At 41.3% G+C, this 26,841-nt stretch overlaps 1 protein-coding gene across 1 annotated transcript in view; it reads left to right on the top strand.

The window, feature by feature from the left end:
• Positions 1–20,553, top strand: part of LDAH (lipid droplet associated hydrolase) — a 128,513-nt gene extending 107,960 nt beyond the window's left edge. The window contains exons 6-7 of the mRNA XM_052809526.1: positions 3,431–3,513; positions 17,280–20,553. Of these exons, the coding sequence (XP_052665486.1) occupies positions 3,431–3,513; positions 17,280–17,471 (275 nt within the window). The 3' untranslated portion in view covers positions 17,472–20,553. The remainder of the gene's footprint in view (positions 1–3,430; positions 3,514–17,279) is intronic.
• Positions 20,554–26,841: the final 6,288 nt, after the last annotated feature.

Raw genomic sequence — 26,841 nt, forward strand, 5'->3', positions numbered from 1 at the left:
CCACCAAGAACAAGAGGTAGACAGAGAAACCAGTAAGATGGGAGAAGGGGAGCACTTACTGTTCCCATTTTTGCTGTATGAGTGAACTGGAGGTGGAGACCTGGCTGCAGAATCCCAGTAACGTTGAAGGAACTGGTATGTGTCAAGTTCTGCACTGATGGCCAGCAGTGTTTTCATTCCTGGCTACCATCCACTGCTGATGCTGCAAGGTAATGGCAAAAGTTCTGACTGCAGGTATGCTATCCACCATATCCTACTAACAAGAACCTTATTCTGGACTGGAAAATAGAAGGCCCGGCGTACTGAAATCCTCATATAATGGGTTGGGTACCAGTGCTATTGCCACAGATAGCCTGCCAAATCGAGGGTCTTGCACTTAGTGCTTTGTAAAATCTTTTAAATCCATAGTAAGCCACATCCATCATCTGAAGGACCAGCACCTAGGGTAGCAAGGGCTGCTCTCCATGTTCTGCCTTTCCTTCCAACACAGAGCATTGCTTTTGACAGACAGCTAGCTTCATTTATAGGTAGGCGTTTTGAGCATTAAAGTCACATTTGTCACATTAGAAACAGGAATCAATCTGAAATTAATTAAATACCTATGGAATTCCTCGTTGTCTTTCACACCTCTCACTTAAGGTTTTCCTTGATGATTTTTGAAGGTGCATTCTAACGTGTGTCCTAAAAACAAAGGTGTATAAATGCATTGGTGTTTGGAGCTGAATTGAGAAACGGAAGACCAGTGTCAGGGTATGAACTTAATAATGCTGTAGATGGACAGACTTTTGCCAGCTGCACCACAGGATTATATGACGGGGTTGCTAGACACAAAACTGCACGGAGGCCCCTTTGCCCAATAGAATAGGATGGGACCAGCAAATTTGCTGGATTGTCTATATGATGTCACATTTGCAACTCTTTCATCTTGTCTAGGAGAGGAAGAACTTGCACTAGCTGCATTCAGTGTTTAATTGAAAAAGACAGAGCTCTGCAGGCATATAACTGAATTGCATCTTCTTTGGCTGGCTCAGAAGTAGATGCTACTTTCTAGGATTTATTTTTTTTTTGTCACTTGAGAGCACTGGCTTTGTCTTTTAACATTTGATCTCTGGAGCCATCACTCATCTCTCCGGTGGCGTTGTTTCCTTAGAGCACTGCTGGAATTCAGCCAACTCCATGTTTTGGTCACCACCAAAGACCTATGTGATTGCCATTTCCTCCCCTATCACACATTGTGAGAAAGTATTACTCCTGTGTCAGAGCAGTATCAGATCCAACACTGTCATTAACTGTTTATGCACAAAACTTCATTGGTTCAGATTTTTAAAGTTGTCAGAGTCTTTCCATTTTCTCCTGGTTTTCAGGAGAGGATTTAGTATTTTAGAATACTTTCAGTCATTCTAGGACCTGGAAATTGAAATGCTTTAAGGTAATTTAGCCATTCAGGGTCTTCCATTGGTTTTGCAAACTGGTGAGAAAGGAGAAGAACATTGCCCTTCATTCCCACATATAGTTTATGAATGTCTCTGTGATCCAACAAGCATAGAGGCTTCAGATCATGAGGACAGGAGAGCCTTGGCCATCTTATTAGCACAGTAAGCTGACTGGGCAGAGAAAAAGGATAAAAGAAGTGCTAATTCTTTGGATGGTGATCTCTGCACATTTCTTCAGTACAGCACTGATGTCAGAAATGGATAGCCCCTATTAAAACTGGCTAAGTCTGAACATGCTTTGGAGGACCTCTCACTATCTGCAGACATAATGCAACATTGATGGTCATGTAGCAACTCTTGATTCTGCAGTTGAATACATGAGGTTTATTCTAGCAGCAAAACTCATAATCTAACAGATGTGTGCTTGTTCAAAGCCAGGTTTTAGACTGTGAGCTGAAATTTCTTGCCGAACTTCTGTAGGTTTTGTTGTAACAGAAGCCAGGTGTCCTGGTTTTGGCTGAGATAGAGTGAATTTTCTTTCTAGTAGCTGGTATAGTCTTATGGCTTGGATTTAGTATGAGAATAATGTCGATAACACACTGATGTTTTCAGTTGTTGCTACATAGTGGTTATAGCAAGTCAAGGATTTTTCAGCTTCTCGTGCCCAGCCAGCAAGAAGGCTGGAGGGGCACAAGAAGTTGGGGGGGGGGGACACAGCCAGGGCAGCTGACCCCAACTGGCCAAAGGGGTATTCCATACCATGTGACGTCACGTCTAGTATATAAACGGGGGGAGTGGGCCTGGGAGGGATCGCTGCTCAGGAACTAACTGGGCATTGGTCCGTGAGTGGTGAGCAATTGCATTGTGCATCACTTGTTTTGTATATTCCAATCCTTTTATTGTTATTATTGTCATTTTATTGTTGTTGTTGTTATTATTATCATCATTATTATTATTTTCTTCCTTTCTGTCCTATTAAACTGTTCTTTTTTTCCTGATTCTCTCCCCCATCCCACTGCGGGGGCGGGGAGCAAGTGAGCAGCTGCGTGGTGCTTAGTTGCTGGCTGGGGTTAAACCATGACACCAGGCTAGGTGGACACAGTGTGATCCTTCTGTGTCAAATTGTTTAAATTTATGAATATTTAGGCATCCAGGCAAAGTGACCCGCTTTTCCGAAGTGCTTAGTTCCCACTGCTGTCTAACATACATGGGATCTGCCAGAACTCAACATCTTATAAAATTAGACAGCTTTTAATTAGATGTCCAAACGTTAGACTCAGTCATTTATGTCTCTGAGACAGTATCTTGCAGGTGAACTCACAATAAATTGCACTGAGCCGTTTTTAGTACTTTACATTCCAGAAAGGTAAGGCTTAGACATTTGGTGTCCAGTCCAGTCCTGTCTGGGTAAGTACAATCAATACTATGCTGGACTGCAGTTTTCAGTGATACTTGTATTTGCTGTTATTTCTATTATTTGTTATGTTGAATATTTGAATGACTTGCATATTGAAATGTCAATAATTTAATAATCTATTGATTAATAATGCCTTTTAATGTATGCTTAGTATTTAAAAGCCCGCTCTTGCAAACACTTCATGGGCGATGTATCATGCTTACCTTTACCTTTATAAAAGTATGTAGTGAAAGCTAGTCATCAAAGTTCCTTCTCTGATCAGGAGAGAGAAAGTCATCGCCATGGGCTGATTCAGAAGTCTGTAAGATAGATGGATAGAGTTACGTTCCAAAGGGGTCTTTCCCTTTCCATTAATCATGGAATGAATGAATGGGGGGTGACTTAATTTAGTCTATATGCCCTTTTTAATGATTCAGTTAGGTGAGATAAATTCTGCCCTTTCTGTCAGTGGGATTCTTTTCAGTGGGATTGTCAGGGTGGTGACTGCTCTAGTTGCCTTAATTTTGCAGGGTTGGGCCCGTATTGTTTTTTCTAAAAATTTGCTGTGTACTTACGTTATTGCATGTTTCTTTTTCTGCAGCCAACATCTTGTATATGGCAAGCCAAGAAATGATGAAGGTTGTGGAGAGAGACAGTACAACTATAAAGCAAAATTTAAAGAAGGTAACTATTTAATCCTCAGAGTTTTCTTGGGAAGCCCACATGCATGAGGAAATGTTATATCCAGTTATATTTGTGCAAAACCAGAATTTCAGCAGGCTTGATTCTGCTTTTATGTTAGTGTCATTCCTTTGACTTTGGAAAAGCCATTAAAGGGGTCACTGATCATTAAAATGTCATTGATCCACACCTTTGTAGATGTAGCATTCACCACTGTCAGATGTAGTATCCCATCTGGTATGTTTTCCTTGGTGGAGGAGAAACAGTCTATGTTCTGGCTAAGCCTAAGATGTGGTTCCCGGTGAGGCCGGTAGTTACCTGGGTTCTGATCAGACAGGCAGATGGCCAGCCAGGACATGAGTGCAGGCTGATTGACCAAATCCTCTGACTTTGCTGCTGGACAGGTCAAGCAGAACATGTACCATCTGTGTTGTGTGGTGTCAGTTAGTATCATGGGATTCTGCAGGCTTGATTTTTTCCATGGCATGAATACATAATAGAGAGGAGTCAGCAAAATTATTATGGCTCCACAGTTTCAGCCATTCGACTGTAGTGTGAGAGAAAGATACAGAAAGTGCATTCCTTGGGGTCTAGAGCTACTGCTATACAAGTAAATGAAGTAGTTTCGGGGACCTTTCTCCTGCACTGAACTTTCTTGTCTGTACGGATTTATTGTTGAAAGAGATCCCGGTACAATTTTGGTCTGGACTGATAGCATTCTCCCAGTCAATTCCCAGGCACAGTTCAGGGGTTGGCAAAGGCCAGGAGCTGTTCCTAATTGGAGTTTTGATGTGGTCAGCCTGTTTTGGAGGTGGAGAGAATTTAATAGTGTGGCCATGGTCAGACAATTCCAGGTGGCTTATTAGCCAGAAAACTGTCACATTTAATGAACTACTATTGGTGTAGCCTCTGTGTGAGTAGATAATCAGGATAACATATTATTCTACTGTGTCCCCTTCCTTCCCTCCATTTTTTTGTATCATCCCTGACTTTTTGCTTGAAGAATGATTCCAGCACTTTTCACTGGCGGAGATTTTCCTTGGAGAATGGAATTTTCTGGGACAGAGGTCCTAGATCTCTAAGATTACTTTGTGCCTTGTAAATAGATATGGTACAAAGTTCACTTCGTAAATCAGTCTTTTTTTGGCTGAAAATTGATTTATTTTTTACTTATCCCATTTGCCTTCTCTGCAATTTGAAAGGTATGTTCAGATAGTTCTACTTTTTTCAAATGAGTTGAAATAGCACACATGAACAAGGAATGGTACGCTGCACTAAGCATGCCTGGGTTTTCACATTTTTATTGCAGAGCATCTGAAGTTCTGCACTTCAGGGGGAATCTCAGTGAAGAAACTGAAGGGCTGATCTTGCAGGCTGCAAATACTCTCATTGTCTTAAACAAAACTTCCATGGGTTGATCTAAAGCCCAATGAATTCAAGGAAAACGGTTCATTTTAGTGACTGAATCACCTCTCCGAGTGTGAGGGAGCTGCAGGGTCTGCCTGTTCCCTGAGAGAAAGGGAGCTGGGAGCCAAGGGTGACCCCAGCACAGGCAGTGCCCTCACCGAGCAGGGTCCAGTCCCACAGCACCCGAGCAGGGCAAGGTAACAGGGTCCATCGACTGTCCCAGATGAGGCAAAGCAATGAACCAGGTCCAGCATCCCTTCAGAGAATCCAGTCAGGAGCAAAAGGAGACAGGAATAGAGACAGGAATAGAGACAAGGCTACAATGTGGCTCCAAAGTTCATCCAGGAGGCATGGCCAAAGACATGACGGAAGGCAAGCTGCAAGGTGGGATCCATCCAGGCAACAAGTTATGTGCAACGTAGGTCCAATGTCAATCTAGGACGCAGGGCCAGGGATAGGGCTGGAGACAGATGCTCCTACAATGCAGCTTGAGAGGCAGAGACTAAAGGCAAAGGACAGAGATGGAGAGCCTGAACCCATAGGCAAGGAGCATGGGTCAGAGTCCCAGGCGAGGCTGGTAAGGCCTGTTAGTGCCCTGAAACTGAGGGTAAGACTGCAGGTTACCCTGTTAGTCAGGGTGCAAAAATGAAGAGTTTGCAGGAGCAGGACTTCAGGTGCTTTTGGAAATTTTAATCACAAGCACACCTGCTTGAAGTTAAGCATAAAAATTTGTTGGATGAGGATGATAGTGGTGACAATCAGCTGCAGCTCCAGTGACTTCAGGTGGTCTACTCAGATGCTTCACATCACAAAAATACTTATTTCTTGTACTGAATGAAGGCCCATAGCCAACGGTAAGAGTTTGCAGGTGTCCTAGTCTGCTTCATCTGTGCTTTTGTTGACTCTGTCAGTCTAAGCATGGCCTTGGCAGGCAGGAGCTTTTTTAAACCTGTGTTAACTTTCTTTTATTGATTCTTCTGCGTCCTCATACTTTTAAAGTGGCAAACATGCTCAAGAAAACAAAAAGCTGAAGCGAGCTTATAAGCAGTTGGCAAACTGAAGAAAAAGCAGGTCTAAAAATGAAGCTAAATGCTTCTCTTTTTTCATCTTCTAGTAATTTCTGGGAATGCAAGAATTAAGGAAAAAAATTGACTTGGCATTATGTTAAATTTGAAGTGTATTGACAATAAAAATGGGCTTAACTTATAAAGGTTGGAAGTTTATAAAAACAGGAATTATAGTCCAAGTTGCTATAGAACTGGCAAGCTGTCACTTCAAAAAATTTATACTGTTTAGTAGTCGCTGTGATCATATGTTAAAAGCCAATCTTAACACCTGACTTTGCCAGCTGCTGTGGAATAGAAAAGTTATTTCTGGATCTTATTTGCATTCTGTGATCTGAAGAAGAAAGAAGAAGAGACACTAAATTATTCCAATCTTTCCATGCCCAGGTTTAACTATAATTATTACTAGTTAGGGACCAGGAGAAATTTTATCTCCAGACCCCAGATTCTTAGTCTAACAGTGCTAATTGCTCAGATTTATGTTGAAAGAATGGGAGCTGGAATATTGTTTGGATAATTAAGTGAGGTATTTCACTTATAATCTTCTAAAGACAGAAGTTGTACACATTAAATAGCAGTGGAACTGTATGAGGAGGATGGAGACCTGTCTTCTAACAAAGTAATACATGATAGAGCATTTAAAATATTGGCTTTCAAGCTATTCGTCTGGATCAAGCAGTACATGAATGCAGGCTTCTTACTGCAATGATATAGGGAGTTGTGATAAATCACAAAATCCAAACAAATAAGATAGGGGATACTGATATAAGATTTGCTCAACTTTGATGGTTAATTATCATCAGCTGATTGTGTCTAAGCCAGCTGAGCTACGTTCTTTCACTGTAATAACACCAACTCCCTTTCCTAACAGAAACTGGAGGCAAAGATACTACTGCACTAAAGGAAGTTTATTGTAATTCTTGCAAAAAAGGAAGTAGGTGTAATTCCGTATTCTGAAAAGATGGATCAGCATTGAACATCACGGAGCTTTTACAAATAGAATAAAAGTTTAAAAAGGAAAGGGAAAATGGTTATGTTGGGCATTCACTAGCGTGCCTGCAATGGACAAGGATATTTCTATATAGAGGCTGTCTACAGCACTTAACTTTTTAAGTCTGCATCATGCCACATTCATTGCTTTATTTTAAGACTTAGCCTTACTGACTCTTTTTCCGTCAAGTAAGCTTATAAACCTGTTGTAATCAAGAAGATGCTGCATTAAAGGGTAAAACTAGGGTGCTTACAGAGGAAATTTTGTTTAAAAAAATCACCCCTCAGATTTTATATTTATTGAGATATATTTTGTTCTTTACTCCATGTGTAATACACAGTAGTCCTATTTTTAAGTGTAGGATCTGCTCCAAAGCCCATCTAAATCAATAGAAGAGCTCCCACAGACTTCAGGAAGTCTTGAATCAGTTTAGCAGTGAACTTTCTATAGTGGTTCATAATTTCTTAAGACCATAAATCATCTCCTTCAGCAACTAAAAATCATGATTCTTTTGGTTAGCATGTTAAACCAAGAAACGTTTATATGCTCCTTGAGCTTAGTTTTGCCAGTGGTCTGGTGTAACAGATACATTGATTGTGTAAGGAAAAAGACAGGAAACATCTGAAGTAGAGATACAAAGATGAAAAAAAATCTGTTGTCTGAGAAGACTCATTTTAAATCAAATGGGAAAAAGTATAAACTGGAAGTTTATGGACACATGAACCTATTTTCACTCAGATTGAGGAAGTCTGTATTGTGAGTGGCTTATAACCACCCATATATAGATGGTTAGGTGGGGAAGAAATTCAGTTTTGAAAAAATTAATTGAATGAAGTATATGTTTACCACTTACTGCTTATTTCAACGGTGTATTTAGAATTTAAAGTAATACACGTTTATATTACACCAATAATACCATACAAAATGTGTTCTCCAAGAGTATCAGCTACACAGTGATATGCAGAGATTTAGAGTAAAAATTGCAAAAATGAAGCATTTCCTTTCCACAGAAAAGTGCTAGGTTTGTCTTTTGAAAAATTGTCTTCGACAGAGAAAATTTTTAAAACTGAGCAACCAAGAACTATTTTGGCCCCTGAAGCAGCTGTTCTGATGTTGCCCGGTGCTTTTGTTTGAGTCTCTGTAGACATCCACAGGGGTTTGGTAATTATGCCCAGTGAGAGGAGCATGATCTGAAGATAAGTGGTTAACAGAATACTACAAATACTTTGCCTGCCCACAGCCTGAGTGAGCTGCTTGCCTACATTTGTGAAAAACCTTCCAAACACTCTTTCTGAATAGGTGCAAAGTGCTCTCTCGAGCCAAGAACACCTCTTTTTTGGCTGGTCTCACATCCTTTTTGGCCTGCACTCCCTGGAGGTGCAGAGTTGAAGTTAGGGAAGTTGCACATGTGCTTGGGGATTTTGGTGCCTGTGTCAATTAACCACAAGAACAACCTTCTCTTTGAAGCACCCAGAATGCCTAACTGGGGAACAGCAGTTTCTCTCCTTGATGGAAAAGGATCCCAGAGAGCATTCAAAAAGTTCAATGCATATCTGTGATATTTCACTTTTTCAGTAACTGAGCTCCTGTTACCATCGTTCGTGCTGTGTGGTATTCTAATAAAGAAGCAATTACACGATTTTCCAGGATTTTGGGGATGGGTATAAGGTGCGTGCTACACACAATGAGCAAAGACAGCAATATTTCCCCAGCCTTCTGAAGAATACTGAAGAAGTTACCGTCCAACCCTTTCTACCCCTTAATCGCTTACCTTCCCTCCCTCTGCCACAGAGCTCATTGCACAGTGGTGAACAAAATTGCCATTTATGGCCAGATGCTGATCCTGGTGTTACAAGAGAGATCTGACTGATTCACCTTAGATAAGTCCCACTGAATGTAGACAGTGTCAGGCTGATAGTCAGAGGGAAATGCTGTTTGCAGTAAATATGGTTGGAAGAATCTGGCCCAGTAATAGTTTTGCTTAAATAGTGGTTTCAGGTCTGTTTGTTTTTATTTTGGTATTTATACAGACTTGACTTCTGAAATATTCATGTTCCTGACACATCTAAATACGTACCCTCAAAATGCTTTTAAGTCTTTGAAAGTAACATAGAGAGTATAAATAAGTTATTCGCCCTGGTTTGTTGATAAATCCTGTGCACCCTTTTTTTAAAGCACATTTTTACTTTGCATTCAGTTTGACCCTTAATTATCTGTGAGAAAGTGGAAATAGAAGTGGCCTCACTTGATCTCTTGGGTCTACATACAAAGCAGCCAGTAGCATTGCTAACAAACTGCAGCTAAGTTAAAGAGAAGCCCTTTCCCCTTCCTCGGTTTACCAAATTTCCAATTAACACTGGCAAAGGCATGAAAACAGGGAGCCTGCACCCTGCCCATTTGATAGAATACTGTACCTGACACTGGGGAGAGCAGTGATGGATCTTGAATTACCTGCAAAGTAGCCACTACATCTCGCTGTGTCTCAGGGTTTGCATCCTAATTTCTCTGAAAGTAAAATGTTCCTTCACTCCCTTTCCAGACAGGGAAGCTAGTTTTGTTTAATATTTATGTTGGTTTAACAAAACTGGCCACGTTCCTTATGTTAAATAAAATCACCACGAACACTTGAAGTACCCATTACACCTTTACTACAACCCCTACAGGTTAGTATTTAAAAATAGCATTGTGTACCCCAGATTGTCAACTGCCTCTTCTCAAAGTGGTCCAGCAGAAGAAGTTTGGCTTAGCTCTGCCCTTGGAAAGTTGAGAAATCCCAGTTCTGGTAAAACAAGCTGAGAAGCAAGTTCCAAAGACCTTGCCATCAAACCGGCTGATCTTAACCACGGCAGGTTCTCAAGGGGAGGGAGATGGTGTCTTGGAGAACCAGATCCCAAAGCATTTAGGGCTTCCTAGGGCAACGCCAGCTCTTTAAATTCTTCCCAGAAACTGATTAGTAAAGCTAAAGTACAACTGAAGTAAGTCCAGAAAAAAAGCACGTCCCAAACCAGTCTGTTCCCATGTCGTTTATACTATTCTTTTGGCAGGATAAGGTGGAGACGCTTTCATAATTCCAGAGAAGCTAAGTCATTTTCTATAAACCTTGTTTGAAACTAAAATTAATTCTGGGCTAATGCCTTTTAAACTAGTTTTCATCCAAGAGCAAATGAAACTATTCACTGGTTACTGTTGATAGATGTCACCCAGAGAGAAGCTGCTGTCTCAACCAGTGAATGCATGTGGGAGTAACACTGGTAAAAAGTTAATGTATCAGAGACAAGGATTTCAGCAAGGACACTGGTACAGTCTTGCTTGCCATTGCACATGTGCTGCTAGTTTATATCCACAGAGATCAGTCCTTCGCTCTTTGCCATCAGCTGGAGTGGTGCCTGCCCATGTAATAAGATCCTAAAGTTGTTATAACGTGTACCAAATTCCAGAGAGATAGAGGAAACTCAATTAATATTTTTTAACTTTTTGGATTTGTCTTTCAGTGTTGACCTATGACAGCTACAGAAGAGGCACAAAAGAAATCTCTCTGTAATTTATACTTCTGTGAACTGTCATACATACTAAAACAAGCGCCAATGGAGTCAACTGCAGGAAATCTTTATTATTTTCTTAGAAACTCTTTAAAATGTAAACATCCTGTTGATACAAATCTCAGATTCTTCTGATGTTTACTTAGCAGCTGCCATTATTGTGCAGTGTTTGAGTACACATACCATATTACAGGGTACTAGGATGACAGAGCCCTATTCTGACTTGTGTTTTATTTTACAGAAGCTAAGGCTGAAAATACTTCTGAACAATTTCATGGTAAAACAGCTTATGAGAACATTGCTGTTATTTTAAAACTATTTGAAACTTAGAAATTGTGTAACTATTTCAAACACAGTATTGAAATGGCTGGCAAAGATAACCCACATCCCCTTTACTCTGCCCTCATCACCAGATCCTGAAAGGACATGTTTTAGTCACTCATAACAAGCAGGGTATTGCATCAGGAATCATATAAAATCTTTGTCATGTCCAGTGGTAGATGCCATTTCCCTTCTGAGTCAGGAATACCTGGAAGTCTCTGCATTCAATATTGCAAAAGAATAAAAAACAATCCTCTCCCCCACATGGCAGAAAAGTTAAAAATGCAAATATTGAAAAGTTTAAGCCCAGAAGAAAAATAGAAAGAACCTTCTATTTATTGTTTTGTAAATCTGTTTATTTTTAAGCTAGTCTCATTATTTTGGGGGCCTGACTCACCATTTTTGAATGCTTAAGTTGGCAGCAGTTTTCCATTGCTGGTACAGTGGTTGTGCTGACTCAGGATGTCTCTACAGCATGCACAGTCCACAGGAAAATATGGACTTTACAGATCCATGCAAATCATATAGTGCACACCAGTGTTTCCTACCATTAATGAAGATCCCATGTGCCTCTGGTTACACATGGTTTGTTAGTTATACCTGCCTCCATGCTGCAGTAGCAAAGCTCCTGATGTTAAAATGAAGATGAGAACATGTGGATTCTGGAAACTTCTGTTTAAATATGTCTAAAATGAATCTGTCTTAATATATTGGGAAAATAGGTAATATCCTAACATCTGTATATTTTGTGGCTGTGTGGCATAGGCAAAGAGCACAGACACTTTGTCATTCAAAGGGAGACCCTCAATGCCACAAATGACAGTCAAGTATCTGTCAGGTTTCTTAGGCCCTTTACCACCATCTGGATCACTGAAAATTTACACCCTAATTTCAATCCTGCTTTTAGATTTGATTGCATAATCCATTAATAGGGAAGCATTTTGAAAAGAATTCTGTTGGCAGTTTCTAATTAAAAGACATGTATGTTAAAGTTTTAGATTTGCAGGCATACGTACATAAATGCACAGAATGCACACGCCAACATCTGCATACGAAATAAACAGACAAAATAACTTCAGCATCAGATAAAGTTCCCCAAGTCTTCCTGTTACAAAGCTGCTCTTAGTTGGTTATAACGTACCCAAACTTTAATTGCATATATGACAAAAGTGTCTGTCCTACCATGACTGTTTATTTTTTATTTCAGTCGGAAGGGTTCTACAATGTCTACAAATAAGGCTCAGGGGCAAATGCATTGTTTTCTCATGGTAAAAATTCTTGGCCTGGAGAAGGAAGCTATTCATTCCAGTGCAGAGGAGATATGTGCTGAGCTAGTATAGAGGGAATTAGTGAGTGAGGAGTAAACAGAGGAGAAAGAGGGGGCAGGAAGAACCAAAGGCTCTGTTTGTTTGGCCAGAGGTAGGCTTCTGGTGCTATATGAGGTGGTGGATTTGAGCTACCCAAGGAAGACTGACACAGGAGACAAACGAGCTGCCTGTAGCAGCAGTGGAGACCAAGCAGGGTTATGCTAGCATATCAGTCTAAGTTGCATGAGATCATAAAATCATTTAGGTTGGAGAAGACCCTAAGATCTTCAAGTCCAACCGTTAACCTAACACTACCAGATATTTATGTATGGGCACCTGAATCATGCTTTATGAGTTTACTTGTAGGAATCCACACATGCAGTAGGCATTAGAGGTGCCATGACCCTATTAGAGTCAATAGAAATCTATTGAAGAAGTCAAGGTGGAATTTGGCCCTTAAACATGGACATCTGGTTTAATTTTGGGCACTGTGGAATATCCCCATCTGGCCTCCAGCTGTTTTGCCAGACAGTTGTGGGTCTCCTATAAAATCTGTCATACCTTCCCGTCTCATGTAGGTGCCTCAGATATCTAGAGCATCTCAAATGGCAGTAGGTACCTACACTTAGGCAACTGAGTTCTTTGTGCAGCCTGAAGTGCAGCTTCACCCACCTTGCAGTAGACACCTGCTCTCTACTGTAGCTTTCTAAGCACTGATGGCTTTATTGAGTATATCTTTCCTGCGTGGTGGGAATTTGAATGCCTGGTACGCATGTAAACACCACAATATAGTTACCTGTATTTAGATGTTTTTATGCTGAACTGAACCCAACCCTGACACTGGGAACAACTGATAGTCATAGAGATATTTGAAGAGTAGGGCTGGGAGGTTCCAGAGTGGGAAAAAGTGGAGAATTGCTTGAAGGAAAAGCAACTAGTGTTGGAATTGAGACTCAGAATGGGATGGAGAAATGAGAAGACTAAATTTGGACTTGGCAGGGCAAGAATGTGGGACTAGAATAAGAAGCAGAAGTTGTGGAAATTGGAAATGACTAGGTAAGGAGAGTAGAGCTGAAACAATGAGTCAAAGGGGGGTAGAGCAGTCCTGAGACCAGAAAGGGACAAGACAAAAGGAGTCATACTTGGAAAGGCTGGACAAACAACTGGACAGCAAGGCCAGTAGTTGGTAAATATTCGGCCCTTTTCCACTTGGAAGGGAACCTAAATTTCCAAAATCTTATCGTTCCTGTTGTCAGCAGGTGCCTTTGGCTATGTTTGCCTTAAAAACAGCAGCAGCACAATAAAAGAGAATTTGTAGAGATAAATAGTAAATGGTGAGGACCTGATGTTCCCAATGTAGGCACCTCAGAGGGTTATTACTTCAGCCAACAGTTGTCTGCTCCCATGGACCGAATGACCATTAGTGACTGGAGCTCACTAAGTGTGACCCTGAAGAGCATCTTTGCCTTAGTTTCAGTTGAAAGGAGTTCATACACTCCGAGACTACTCCATGATGTGAACCAAAGCATGGTAAATCTGGACAAACGTGACATTTGCTTCAAAAACACACAATACATCCAAACTGAATCACTAATTTCTGTGCTGGACACACCCAGTGTGACACCCAGCAGGAAGGTGTCCCATGTTCCTCTGGCCAGAAGCTGACAGTGCAACTTCTTTCAATTACACCATTACCTTAAGGGACAGAGGCCTAAAGCAGCAGATCTAGAGGTGCTAACACTGTTGCCAATACATGTAGGTGCCATGTGTAAAATACCTGGTTTTTGGTTTACCTCCTTGAAGTCTAGCAGACTGTATACACAAGCTCTGCTAAAACCAGTTGATACTGCATTACCAAGGATTTCAAAGTTAACACTGATCTTAATTCAGACGCCTTTTCTGTATGCATTAAGAGGTGGTCTTTCATTAAAACATCACTTTTCCTTTTTTCTCTTTCATTAACCAAAAGAGCTGTGTAATGAAGGAGACAGCGGGATGCAGAACTCCTACCTCATTTGTGGCAGAAGTGGTAAAATGCCTGTTGAAAGAAACAGAGAACTATATGAAGTAAAAATGGATAGCTTCATAGTAAAGGCACTTAAACTTCACATCCAAGAATGAGCTGTTGGTGAAGCCATTAATATTTTTCATAGATGGTCACAGTTCATCCTCACTTTTCTGAGTATCTCATTTAAGATCTTGAAATTTGTTTTACAGACAGATAGTGTTTCAGAGCACCCACAAATGAAGTCCAAGAGCATAGTCAATACTGTGTAATGCTACGCACACTGGAAAACCAGCTCTAGGTCTCTGTGACATTAATTTCTGTACTCCCCATCTGCAAAATGGAGATAAAAATGGCCACTTAAGGTGTTGCAAAACTAAATTAACAAATGTGAGCATGCAAATCCTGTAGTGGTGCGTGCCAGAGGAATGCACATAAGAAAATAAATTCTGTCTGTGAACCATGAAATATGTAGTAAATAAATTCTCAGACCACACACAGAATTTAAAACAAAAAACTATCAAATAGCAGCTCATCAGCTGAACGACATCATGTCAGTGGATTGAATGAGTCAAGGATCCTTTGGATCATGCAATGAAGGATTAAACCGTAATGCAAATATACCAGAGGCAGGCTAAGAATGCACATAAATCTTTTGTTTAGGCATTGCCAAATCTGTGAGTTCTCAAGTTTACAACCCTACCTGGAGAACAGCCCATTTCGCAGTTCATGCAGACTAAGCCAAGTATTTTATCCACCTTTGTAAGTGTAAATGACTTTTCATCTTTTTCTAAATGACCGTGTGATGAGATTCTATGATTAGCCTATTAAAATATCTAATAATTTCAAGGACTACTCCATTAAACTGGAGTTGCTCCATTTCTTTTTTTGTGTTTCATAATCTTTATTTTTGTATCTGTTGGTAATGGAGCCCAGGGTTAAACATAATTTGGTCAGATGTTTGGCTTTCAAAAGTCCTGAATGCAGCTGGCCATTTTACGTTGGCTTTTTTGAAGAATTTTTGCTAGTGTGGCATCCTGTGATTTATGAATCGAAGGCAAGATCAAAAGAAATTTTCTGCTAAAGTGACCAATGTGTCTTGTTTCCAGCAATTAGTGAGTGATAAAGGAAACCAATAATGTTTGTTAACATGGGATGGTTTATGTTCTATGTTTTACATATACATAGAAGTATAACTTGGGTTGGTGTCTACGCAACAGAGATACTATATTTTGGATACAGCCAATAGTCAGTAATGTCCAAGATTTGGGTACGCTTCAACAAGAGAAAAGCAAGTTAGACAAAAACTTGTAACATTTTGTGAAATGCAGTCTGGGCTCTTAGCCCGCCTCTGCCCCAGTGGGTGCATTTATTTATTTTCCACATGGCTACAAAAATGATGGAATTGAAGATTTTTGTGATGAAAGGAAAACTTCTTGTCCTCTAATTTATGTTAGCATTGCTCAATTATTCACTGAAGTACAGAAATGAAATATGAAACAAAGAAGAGTAATGGAATTGGGCCAAGCTGTGTGTGTGATATGTTGAGCAATCAAAATCCTTCTGGTACCTGCATTCAAACATTTTAGTATAAAGAGTCCTCATCATTAATCTTGTTCCTGTATAGTTTTAAATCCATAGGTTTTTACTGTCTCCCAGACAACCACTCTCCCTTCAAATACTTTATAGAAATTGAAAAACATAGCTATAGCATGCCAAGTTGAGAAGAAAATGGGGGGAAATGATGACTTGGGAAAGAGTGACGTTCAGTGTCTCTAACAGAGAGAAAAGACACTTCATTGAATATGATATTTGCCTGGAATTTATGACTTTTATGTTTAGGTGGGCCTTGTAGCACCTGCTTCACGTATGTCACTGAACAAGGTTATTAGGGCAAGATCAGAACAAAATGGACTTTGGTAGAATTTTAGTTCACATTACAACCCAAAAGAAAATTGCTCGTTCATCTCCGAGAGGTGCCTGTGCTCTATATGGGCAGCACTTCACAAAAATAAGATAGAGAGTTGGGGTTGCTCAGCCTGAAGAAGAGAAGGCTCCAGGGACACCTTATTGCAGCCTTTCAGTACTTAAAGGGGGCTTATAAGAAAGACGGGGACAGACTTTTTAGCAGGGCCTGTTGTGACAGGACAAGGGTTAATGTTTTTAAACTAAAAGAGGGTAGATTCAGACTAGATATAAGGAAGAAATCTCTGATGAGGGTGGTGAGACACTGGCACAGGTTGCCCAGAGAGGTGGCAGATGCCCCATCTCTGGAAACATTCAAGGTCAGGTTGGACAGGGCTCTGAGCAAACAGGTCTAGTTGAAGATGTCCCTGCTCATTGCAGGGGGGCTGGACTAGATGACCTTTAAAGGTCTCCTCCAATTCAAACTATTCTATGATTCTAAGATTCTATGATTATAAAATTCTCCAAGCAAAAAAAGTTTTGCTTCTGAGAATCACCATAATTGCTGTTATTCTAACATGGCTGAGTGAATCACCTCTAGTTTACATCTAACACCAAGGTTAAGAAAAATAGGTACTCCTCTACCTAAGGCCCCAACCGGGCAGGTGGTTTGAGATCACACCTAACGGATGCTAGTAAGATAGAGCTACTCACAGATATGGATTAACCTCCTACTTTCTCTTAGTTTATATCCAGAAGAAAGCCATCATGGTTAGCCCCTTCAGCTGGGACATAGCGTCGTTTAGTGGTAATTTTGCTATTTGATTAAGTAGCTAGAAAGCTAACATAGAGAACAGCTAATAGCTAGGGAAAACACAGCAGCTTGCCTGGTTAAGGGTGGACTCCATGGACAGCTAGATGTTTTGATCCATAATAACAAATTTCTTACGAGAGCCAGACTTTCATCAGCAGATCTCTGTTTTTAGAATTAAGACTGTATTGTGTTCCACAGTTTTACAGATGAGGAGACTGAGTCACAGAGCATTTAATTGGCTTCATCATAATTGCAGACTTGGAAACAACCAAAAACTACCAATTGCTATTCCTCACAGTATATCTTGGGTCACAAAGCATTGCTTATTTCCAAATAATTCAGTGCTCTTTGTTTGGATATTGGTTGCTTCATCAGTAACTTTTCAAATTAATGATTTGATGTGCTTTGATTTCTAGCTGATTTTTTACTATGGAACTGGAGACAGCTGGTGTCCACAGCACTACTACGATGAGATCAAAATGGATTTTCCAGACGGGGACATTCGACTTTGTGAGAAGGGGCTCCGCCACGCCTTTGTGCTAGATGCCAGCAAGGAGATGGCTGCCATGATTACAGACTGGTTACAAGATGATCTGACCAAATTATAAACACAGATTCAGTGATTAACAAGAAAACGATGTAATTATTTTGTGAACGTGTAATTTTTTGTGAGAGAGTCTGTCCTATTTTTTTCTGTTTATTATAGATTATGGCTTGTTTTCTATTGAGATGTTTTAGAGAAAGTTAAAGAGAGACTGGCTGGTCCAAAGTATAGTTTTATTGAGTCAGTGGTGACGTACCTTCATCCTGTGTCTTCAGGACTCTGCAGGACTTGGCAAAGGGTGGAATATTTATTGACTGCTAGCACTCTAGCCAACACTGATTCTAGATTCACCGGCTACAAGTGTACCCGAATTACTACCACCTCACTCACCTGCTGGAGGACTGTCAGGGATGGGTTTGGGGCAGCCCAGCTGGCCTGCTTTAGAAAGAAATACCAGGCTACTCTGTATGGATAAAAATCCCCCTGTGGATGGATCCTGGCAATGGATCCTGGTATGCTGTGAAAGACCTGGCTCTCTCCACGTGTCTCATCCGTCCATGTAACCCAGGTGCATGACAGCCAGAATAGCCCAAGGGCCCAGGACAACCCTAACGTTGTCTCCTCCAGATCAGACGGGGTTGGTCGTCAATCAGAGGTCAGGCTGAGTTCGGGATGAGTACAAGGGAGATGCGTAGATGAGGTGTGCAGTTTCTCCAAGTCTCAGAAGGGGTTTAGGGTGCTGCCAGGACTCCACAGGGTATTAAAAATACCAGAAGGTAACTGTGGCTGCTCAGCGAGGGAGTACATGTGGAGCTCTTGTCTGGCACATGGCCAAGTGTTTCATTTTTTGATTGACTGTAGAGAAGGTAAACGACGCTGATCAAAAGTGCCAATATTAAAAGGTTAAAATGGATTGCAGAATCCATACATAACTACTTATAGGTGGCCTAGCTCTCCTAATGAAGTCCGTGAGAACAGTGCTTGCTCAGCAACTTTAAAGAATTAAACCAGTTTTGATGCATGCCTCAATTTCAATTCTTTGCTCTAAGGACTGAAGTATGAAGTTTTCAGCCAAGCCACAAATTAGGTAAGTCCACCATGAGAAAATGGCTGTTACTCTGCCATGGTTGCACCCATGAAATGGCATGAAATGTTACTATTGAGAACAAGGTCCTTGCTATAACATTGCTGACAAATACACTGTTCCTCACATTTGTTCATCCCTCTCCTTTACAGATAGCAAAAAACTAGAAAAAAACATCCTACCAGTTGTGATAACAGAAGTTACAGGTGATAGCTAGAAATGAAAATAATGTAAGTAAGGGGAAAAGAGCCAAGTGTAATAAGGAAAAGCTTTCTAGCCATGAACCTGTGAAATAGTCTCCCTGTGGAGTTCATAGAGACATTTATAAATAAACAGAACACTACAGAATATAGTCAGGGGAAGTCCTGCACTTGCAAACAAATGAATTTAGATGATGCATTGGGTATCTAACTTAAATGATTTATTAACAGTTTTAATGTGGTACTAGTGAGGATGGTACTGGAGAATGTTCTCCGTGATGCAGAAAGACGGATTAATTCCTTTTCTTACACGATTATATACACACCTTCCACTTCTCTCTAAATCCCCCTTGAATCTTTCACTAATATTTAGAGCAATTTGTAATAGAATTCAATTTCTGGATATTTTGGACTAGTTTTCAAACCTGCAGACAGACAGTGGATTTAAGTGACCTTCTTTGCATCAGAAACTGGTTTAGCTTTTGAGACTAGCCAGTGGATTTTCAGATTACACTGCCGCGTAATGAAACAGATACTGATACACGAGGCAGAAATGTTGAGACCACAGTTACAGCAGCATGGGGAGGAGCCAGATACGTTCAAAGTGAAGGGACTGTGCTCGTGTAACTGATTCTGTTTATTGGAGAGTCATGGGACTTCCCTTCTTTCTACAGGGCCATATTGAGTCACGATCAAAACAATTCTTGTGCTCACTTTAGAAATCCATAGTTGTATGTGTCTGTGTGTGTCTAAACAGCCCCCCGATGTTGGCATGTATTCCAGTTCGATGGCCTCATGGCAGATGCTAAATGCATCTGTTGGCCTAGGTGCTCCCTGGGGCAGAAAGAGGGGGGGATGTTCATATACGTGGAGATATATATATGTACACGTATATATATACACATATGCACATGTTTGTATGTTAGCAACATAAAAAATACAGTTCACTTGGTTGTTTTGGTTCACACGTTGATCTGGTTGAACAAAACCTTTGTTCTTCAAAGTATATGGAATCAAGTAATTGAGCAAGGACTCAGTTTGTAAAAGTTCAGCTGTTGTAGTGGATCTCCTGAGGACAGAAAAAATCTTGCATTAACCAAAGATGACAAGCAACTATTAAAGCCTGGAAACTGAAGCACCTATGAGAAGCAGTTGTTTACAGTGCATTATTCGTATACTTTGTATGAGGAATTAATTTAGCAATACTTGTACTTGACTTGTGTATGCCTTTTATACAAATGTTAATCCATTATAATAAATCCTACTGACTGCATTAAGACCTAAACTGAGATTAGATCTGGTCAGTGATGACAGATCTACTGCAGGATAATGCCTTACGATTTTCTTAAATGAATTTTCTCTAAGATTATCAAAACCATATTGATTCAATTGCTATCTTCCACCTAGAAGCTGTTACTGTAAGGCTAAGATCTGAAAATTTGCTACTATATTCATAGCAAAAAAAGCACGGGTCTAGTTTCCACAGCTGTATTTCCTAAGAGGAGCCGATCTCACACAATGAGAATCCAGCTCCTCTGAAGCCCGTGGTGTTCACCATGACCCCAGGCAAAGAGTGTCAAAAATGCTTATGGTCCAAATGTGCCAACTGAACATGAAAACACAGTGTGGTCTTGCCTATTTTACACTATTTTAGAATTCTTGAGAAACCTATCGCAAAGGAGTTGACTGTATACAGTAGCACCTAATGTCTGTCATTCACATTTGTGCTTCTCACCACGCGAGTAATCCTGCTAGCTTCAATGATTCTGACTCACGTTCAAGTGTTTTGCTAGATCGATACCTTTTATGAAAAAGTACACAACTCTAATAACAAAAATAAAGACATTTATGGTAAAAGGTAACTTGACTATTTGATAACTTGTTTAGTCTCAGTTCACCTTCATTACTTCATGCATACAAAATTTACAAAAATACTTGCCAAACCCCAAATTGCACATGTGATGTAGACATCTGCTAAGTGCAGAGAAAATCAGTGGGTGGTAGGCACCTGACTCACTCAAGTGTTTTTATCCAGAGACACTCCAAAATAATCAATCAGTGTTTCCCCTTGCTCCCTCCAGCTCCATGTTTGCTGCTTTGAATGAACTATAGAGTGTGTGGATTAGCGAGATTTGTCCCTTCAGGAAGCTTGATGAGTGCTTGCCCAGTGTTTATGGTGAAGAATTTGGAGTTGGACTCCAAGCTAAACACCAGTTTCTTGACTCACAGGAGACAGATTGCATACATGAGCCACAACAGATAATCTCTTCTCTGCAGTTGAGGTCATTTACATATTTATTTTAGAGCAAATGGGTTTATACATGCATCCACTTCCCGTCCCTTTCTTTGGTCTAGCTAACTGCCAGCAAGCAAAGACTTTAAACAAGATGTTCAATGTTATCATTAATAAAGTTGCTCAAACTATTACTGCATTGGATAAACTTACTAGACCCAAGAGACTTGTTTTATTCTGTGTCACAGGTCACACTCAGACTCCCAACTACAGTAAGTTTCTAAAGCTCTTCACTTGGAGGCAAATGTTCTCTTTCCTGGCACATTTACAAAATAAGAATCCAGAGAACGTTAGTGAATGACCAGGAACTATTAAAACAGCATATATTTCTGGAACAGCTGATGGGGCTTGAGTACAAGCAGCAGATACAGCAGTAACAGTACAAGCCAGCTGCCAGAAGCGATCGTTGATCTCGGTAGCATCATGCAGAAGTTATGAAACGGGCGAACACGCATGCTCAGATGGGACAGGCAGGGAGAGACTTCATTAGAGACTGTTTTCAAGTGCTTAAGCTGATAGTAAATGGACTAGGTTTTTCCAGTCTACCTACTGCAGGAACGGGCTTGCAGGAAAGTATTTGTGTTGTGGAAAGTAGTTTGCAGTAGCTAATAAAATGCAGAATGTTGTTTAAAACATTGGACTCGCTCTGTATCTGACTGCAGTGTTTGCCAGTCAGACACTCAAAGGAGATTTTTTGCCATCCTATTTGAAGTCGTTCACGATGAAAGAGGCAGTGGAAGGTGCCCCCCATTTTCCCAGTTTAAGAACATCTTCAACAAACTTGCTTTAAAGCCTCCAAGCTCTTAAATACACTGTGCTTCATATACTAAGAGAAATCCTTGTGTATGGTGGCTTGTAATTGGGGAAAAAAGGCTTTCCCAGGGTCAAGACTCAGCTACTCCTTTTCCCTAACAGGCACCCTTAAAATTTGATAAGGATCCCGCTGTTCCAATCTAACTTCTTAGAAACAGGAATACCATTTACAGAATATAAAGTTTTTGAAGCATTAATGTCATCTGCCCTTATTGTGCAGGAGGTACTGCAAGTCATCAGTGTTTATTAGGAAGGAACCTGTATTTTTACCCACAAAAAAACCCTAGCATTTTAAGCATCCAGAATGAACTGGAGTGTGTAACTCCAATTACAGCCCCAGTACAGCCTCAGTAAAGTCAATAGGATTGCACACAGGCTTAGGGAGACCCAAGTGATCGATTGACTGAGACTAGGACAACAGAGGCGATGTGACATGAACAAAGAGCTTCAGTACAAAAGTATTACCTGCTAGACAGGAGTCTCCTTTTATCCTTGTATTCCTACTAACATGCACCAAAAAAGGACAGTGCAACATAGCAGGATTCCTGTGGAACTAACACTTTGTGATAATGAGGATTTAAGTTTTCACAGTAATGAAAACATGTCTGCCTAGTATCAGGTACTGAAAATAAGACAAAATTCTCATACTAGAATACTTTGGGACTGCAGTTTTGCCTCACAGCAAACACGTCCCAGTGATATCCCCAAGCATCTCCTGAGTTGGTCTGCATTACCCAAGACCACATGGGATGGTACTTGAGAGGCTTCAGGTAAGTCTCGAGCAGATGCTAAAGCCTGGTCCAAAGTTAATGTGTACATTAAAACTAACTTCACTGGACTTTGGATGAGGTGCTAAGAGGAAAACTGGCGCTCCAAGCACAATAGACCTGGCTCACCTAACTTGCCCCCAATTCATAAAGCAGTGCTCCCAAAACAGATGTCTAAATTCCCTGTCTTGTCTAACTTAGATATCTCTATGTAGGGGTACCAGATCTCCCTCTGGAGCTCCTGGTAGGCACCAACTATTTTTTTTTCTACATAAGAGACTTAGGCATTTGCTTCAGGGCTAAGTCACTAGGTGTCCAAGTCAGACTATGTCCTGTTTTAGCAGTGCTCTGCATTTTCTTCCATTGTATCAGTGTGTGACCTTGCTGTGCCTCTGATTTCTCTCAAATATAAACTGACCATGACAATGCTTGGCTTTCAGAATATATATAAGGATTAACTAGTTTATGTTGTAAATCACATGAGTAGTCTGAAGTGCTGTGTTAGTACTATGGACTAAAAACCTGTCTCCAATGAAAGCAAACCTACCACTCCCACTGATTTCAGTGCAGACGGCAGATCTTCTGCATGCCTAGCTGGAGAACTTGTGCCAAAAGACCCCCTCAGCCAACGAGACTGTAAATGAGCATGTGAGGATGCAGTATACTGCCCGAAGGGTGGCTCATGCTTGGTATGTCACTCCATGTGCCCCGGGAATAGAAATCACCATGCCTCACTTCAGCGGAGCCATGTTTGTGGGTGTGCTTAAGGTGAAGGGACAGCTTAGAAAATACTGGTATTTTAAGAATTTTTAAGTCCTTCAGGCAAACCTCTTGTCAGTTCTCCATGTGTTTCTCCTGGGCCTTGAAATCTGAGGTTGCTCTGCTGTGACTGAAACACATACCTGATGCCTTGAAGACTTCTTCTGTGCTTCCAAATGTGCCCTACTCCACACCTGCATGTTCACAGTATTGTTAGTAGGGATGTAGCAGAGGCAGTCTTAACCCTATTACCTTCACTTGCTGTCTCCAAGGCACTTTGGTGATGTCCCCTGCAGGAGCACATGCTAAAGCAACTCACTCTCCCTGAATTCTGATTCTGCCACTATAATGTCCCACTGAAAGCAGATAATAAAAACTTACAAAGCTATTTGACAGCCCTCCTCAAATGATTAAGCTAATCTTACAGATTCTCTGCTTTCTGGATGACCCATAACTTTTAAAGATCACCTACTAGGAATGCAAAAGGGTTTCATGTCCCAGGGTGGTTCATTTAGCTATTAAAAAAAAAACCCAGACTTCAAAAAAGGGAGGAATGGAAGAATAAAAACCAATATTCAATTAAAAGCAATCTTTGGCAAAAATTTTGCTGCAGTACTAATAGCTTAATCTCTTCAGTGCTAGGCGATGTATCACATATACCAGTGGTACCTAACAGGAACGAAACTACCTGACCTGGTATGGGGGCAAATAACTCTCTACTACATTTTTCCAGGTATTTTTTCATTTCCCAAATTTTGAAATACCTAATTTCTTCCACATTCCCAAAGGGGATGTTTTCACCAGACCTAACCAAATCAAATCGAGTTCCTCCCACATCCCTCTGGAAAGCCATCGCCTTGGGCTGCCTTTGCGGGGAGCACAGGGAGCCGGGCACCTTCAGGGGCAGAGTCCTGTGCTCAAGTCAAACCCATCAGGCCAGCTCTGTGTGGTCACAAGCACAATGTGAGCAGGGGATATTTTTCCAGCTCTCGTGTTTACCCCTTCAATTTAATGTTTCTGGGCCTCTAAAGCTTTCTGTCAATAGAGAGAACCCTCTTTGGCTGGGTGGAGCTGGGTAGCTACTGTCAAGGCAGGTAAACTGTATTCAGAAACACAGGAAAGAAAAGGGATGTACATTTTGACGATAAATCCGTCGCAAACACTCACTGTTCTGTGATTTTTTTCTTGGAAAGTACCTGAGGTTGCCAAGGAAGGCAGTGTAAAATGAACAGCTTTTTCATTTTTGGTTTTAACATCTTAGGTAGCCCAGGAATTAAAGGTGACTTATGAAGGTTGCTGTGACATGAGCCATCTGGTTTCGGTTCACAGGCACAAGTCTTCAAAAGAAAAAAAATCTTGCACAGATCTATTTATCAATAAAATATTTAATAAACTTATCTGTACAAAATATTAAAAAGGTTATTGGAGAGTATACAAGAATACTTATTTAACAAATATATACTGCTATATAATATATTCAAGAAAATATAGATTGCTGTTTACAGTTCATTTACAATCCCATATGTACAATCTATTCAAACTTTAGAATACATACAAACAATGCATTTACACCATCACTTACAGAGCTATCTTCTTTAGAGAGATTTCACACACTCAGACCTGAAAAAGCTGAACAAATACATGGCTAGTTTAGAGGCACACACAGGGATACAAGTATTGCTTCAAAAATTATAACTACTAGAGATACAGCTATTGGAAATGTGAGTCCTTTTTCATTTTTTGATATTTTCCTTTCTAATCAAAGAAAAGAACATATAAATAAAACCACGACTGACCAGCAGAGAGGCTTGTTTTGTCAAAGGAGCTCCAGATAGTGTCGACTTGACTTCAGAAAAAGACCAAGCAGTGATGGGATATGTAGTGATTTAGCAAACTGGATCAACGAGCAGGGCTGATGTTGCTCCCACCTGCATCTAAAGTGGGGAGCACCAAGAGCGGACCAGGTCTTTCCTGCGCAGACATGCCTTTAGTTCTTGTGAGCAGCATCTCCACCAGCTTTTCCAGCAAAGAGCTGCAGCACGAAACAGAGCCGGTGACTCCAGGTGGGCAAAGCCCCTAACTACTCCTCAGGTTGTAAGAGCTTGATTGGCAAAGGGGCTTCGCAAATGTGGCTTCGACTGAAGCGCGTGGGAACACTGGATGCTCAGCACCTCAGAAACTCAAGACCCTTCCTTTTGGGCACTATTTAAAAGGTTAATTACTCACAGCACATGGGGTGAATATAATCAACGTGATCACCCCCTTCCCTGGCCAAGGAAGGAACGAGCTGCCCCTACAAAATGCCCCATCCCCAGCTATCACCACCCACACAACTACTTAACTTTGGCACCTCTTTGAGGACTAAAGCCCGGCCCCTCCATGCGCAACCATCCCTTTTCCTGGCCTGCAGATGTTATTTCACGCTCTGCTGCTGACAGCTGAGCTCCTGTGAGCCCCTTGGCAGTTCCCAGCACACAGCTCCCTGGGATGACCAGCTTGGGAGCAAGGGAGCCCTAAACTTTGCCTCTTTTTTTTTTTCCCTCCTGCTGCCCTCCTCTCTCTTTGCCAAGGCAGGATGGAGGAAATGAATGAAACACCACAGGGAACGCTACCGTCTCCCCCAAAACTGGGACCAAAGCCAACACCACAGCTCCCGGGGAGGCTGGGCTTGACCCAGCCTCTGAGTCTCGTTCGTCTGATGGTGGAGACCTGGGTGCCACCAGCGTAGGTTAACACCGTGGCAAAGCGGAGGGGAAGGGAGACCCAAACACTTCCCACCTTCCATCAGAAAAGCACTTGAGTGTGTGACCCATCGTGAGCAGGTCCTCTCCTCCCACCGGCTTCAACCCTGCCAGACCCGTCCCCTCACCGTCCCCTGCTCGAGGGCACAGACTGCGCCCCGGCCTCCCGCTGCTGGGACTCAGCCTTTCCTTCCCCACTCTCCCCTCGCCCACCAAAGACCACAGCAAGTCTCCGCACTCCCCATCCTGAAAACCCAAAGTATGAGCACAAGCATCAAGGCAGAAAAAAAGAGCTCACAAAATGTACGAATGACCTAGTAAGTGGTGATGACAGAAAAATGAAGAGCAAAACCTGAAAAACCACTGAAAAATGGCTGGGTTTCATTTTCAGCCATTTCTGGATATGGATCAAGCTTCAGTTTAAGATTTTTCAATACCGATCTCCATGAAAACGTTCTGCTGCTTCCTATCCTGGTCTGCTCAGCCAAAAGTTAAACACAGTGCATCACCCAGCCTGCCGGTGTGCTCCTTCCCACCACCCTGCAAATCAGGCTGCTCTCCAGCGCAGTAAATCAGGGGGCTGCTCAAATGCTGGTGCCAGTAAAAGGAAAAAGCGGCCCCATGGGCTACACATGTCTTGAGGTGCAAGGCTGCAAACCATCCTTTGAGATATAGGGTGGGGTCCTTGTGCAGTGGGTTACACCAGCAGGAGTTCCAAATTTTGGTCATTTTTTGAAGGTCCAGAACACTTGCTGATAGGGCATACCTGATTTTCAG

The sequence above is a fragment of the Harpia harpyja genome, chromosome 15, assembly GCF_026419915.1.
Source record: "Harpia harpyja isolate bHarHar1 chromosome 15, bHarHar1 primary haplotype, whole genome shotgun sequence".
NCBI classification, from domain to species: domain Eukaryota; kingdom Metazoa; phylum Chordata; class Aves; order Accipitriformes; family Accipitridae; genus Harpia; species Harpia harpyja.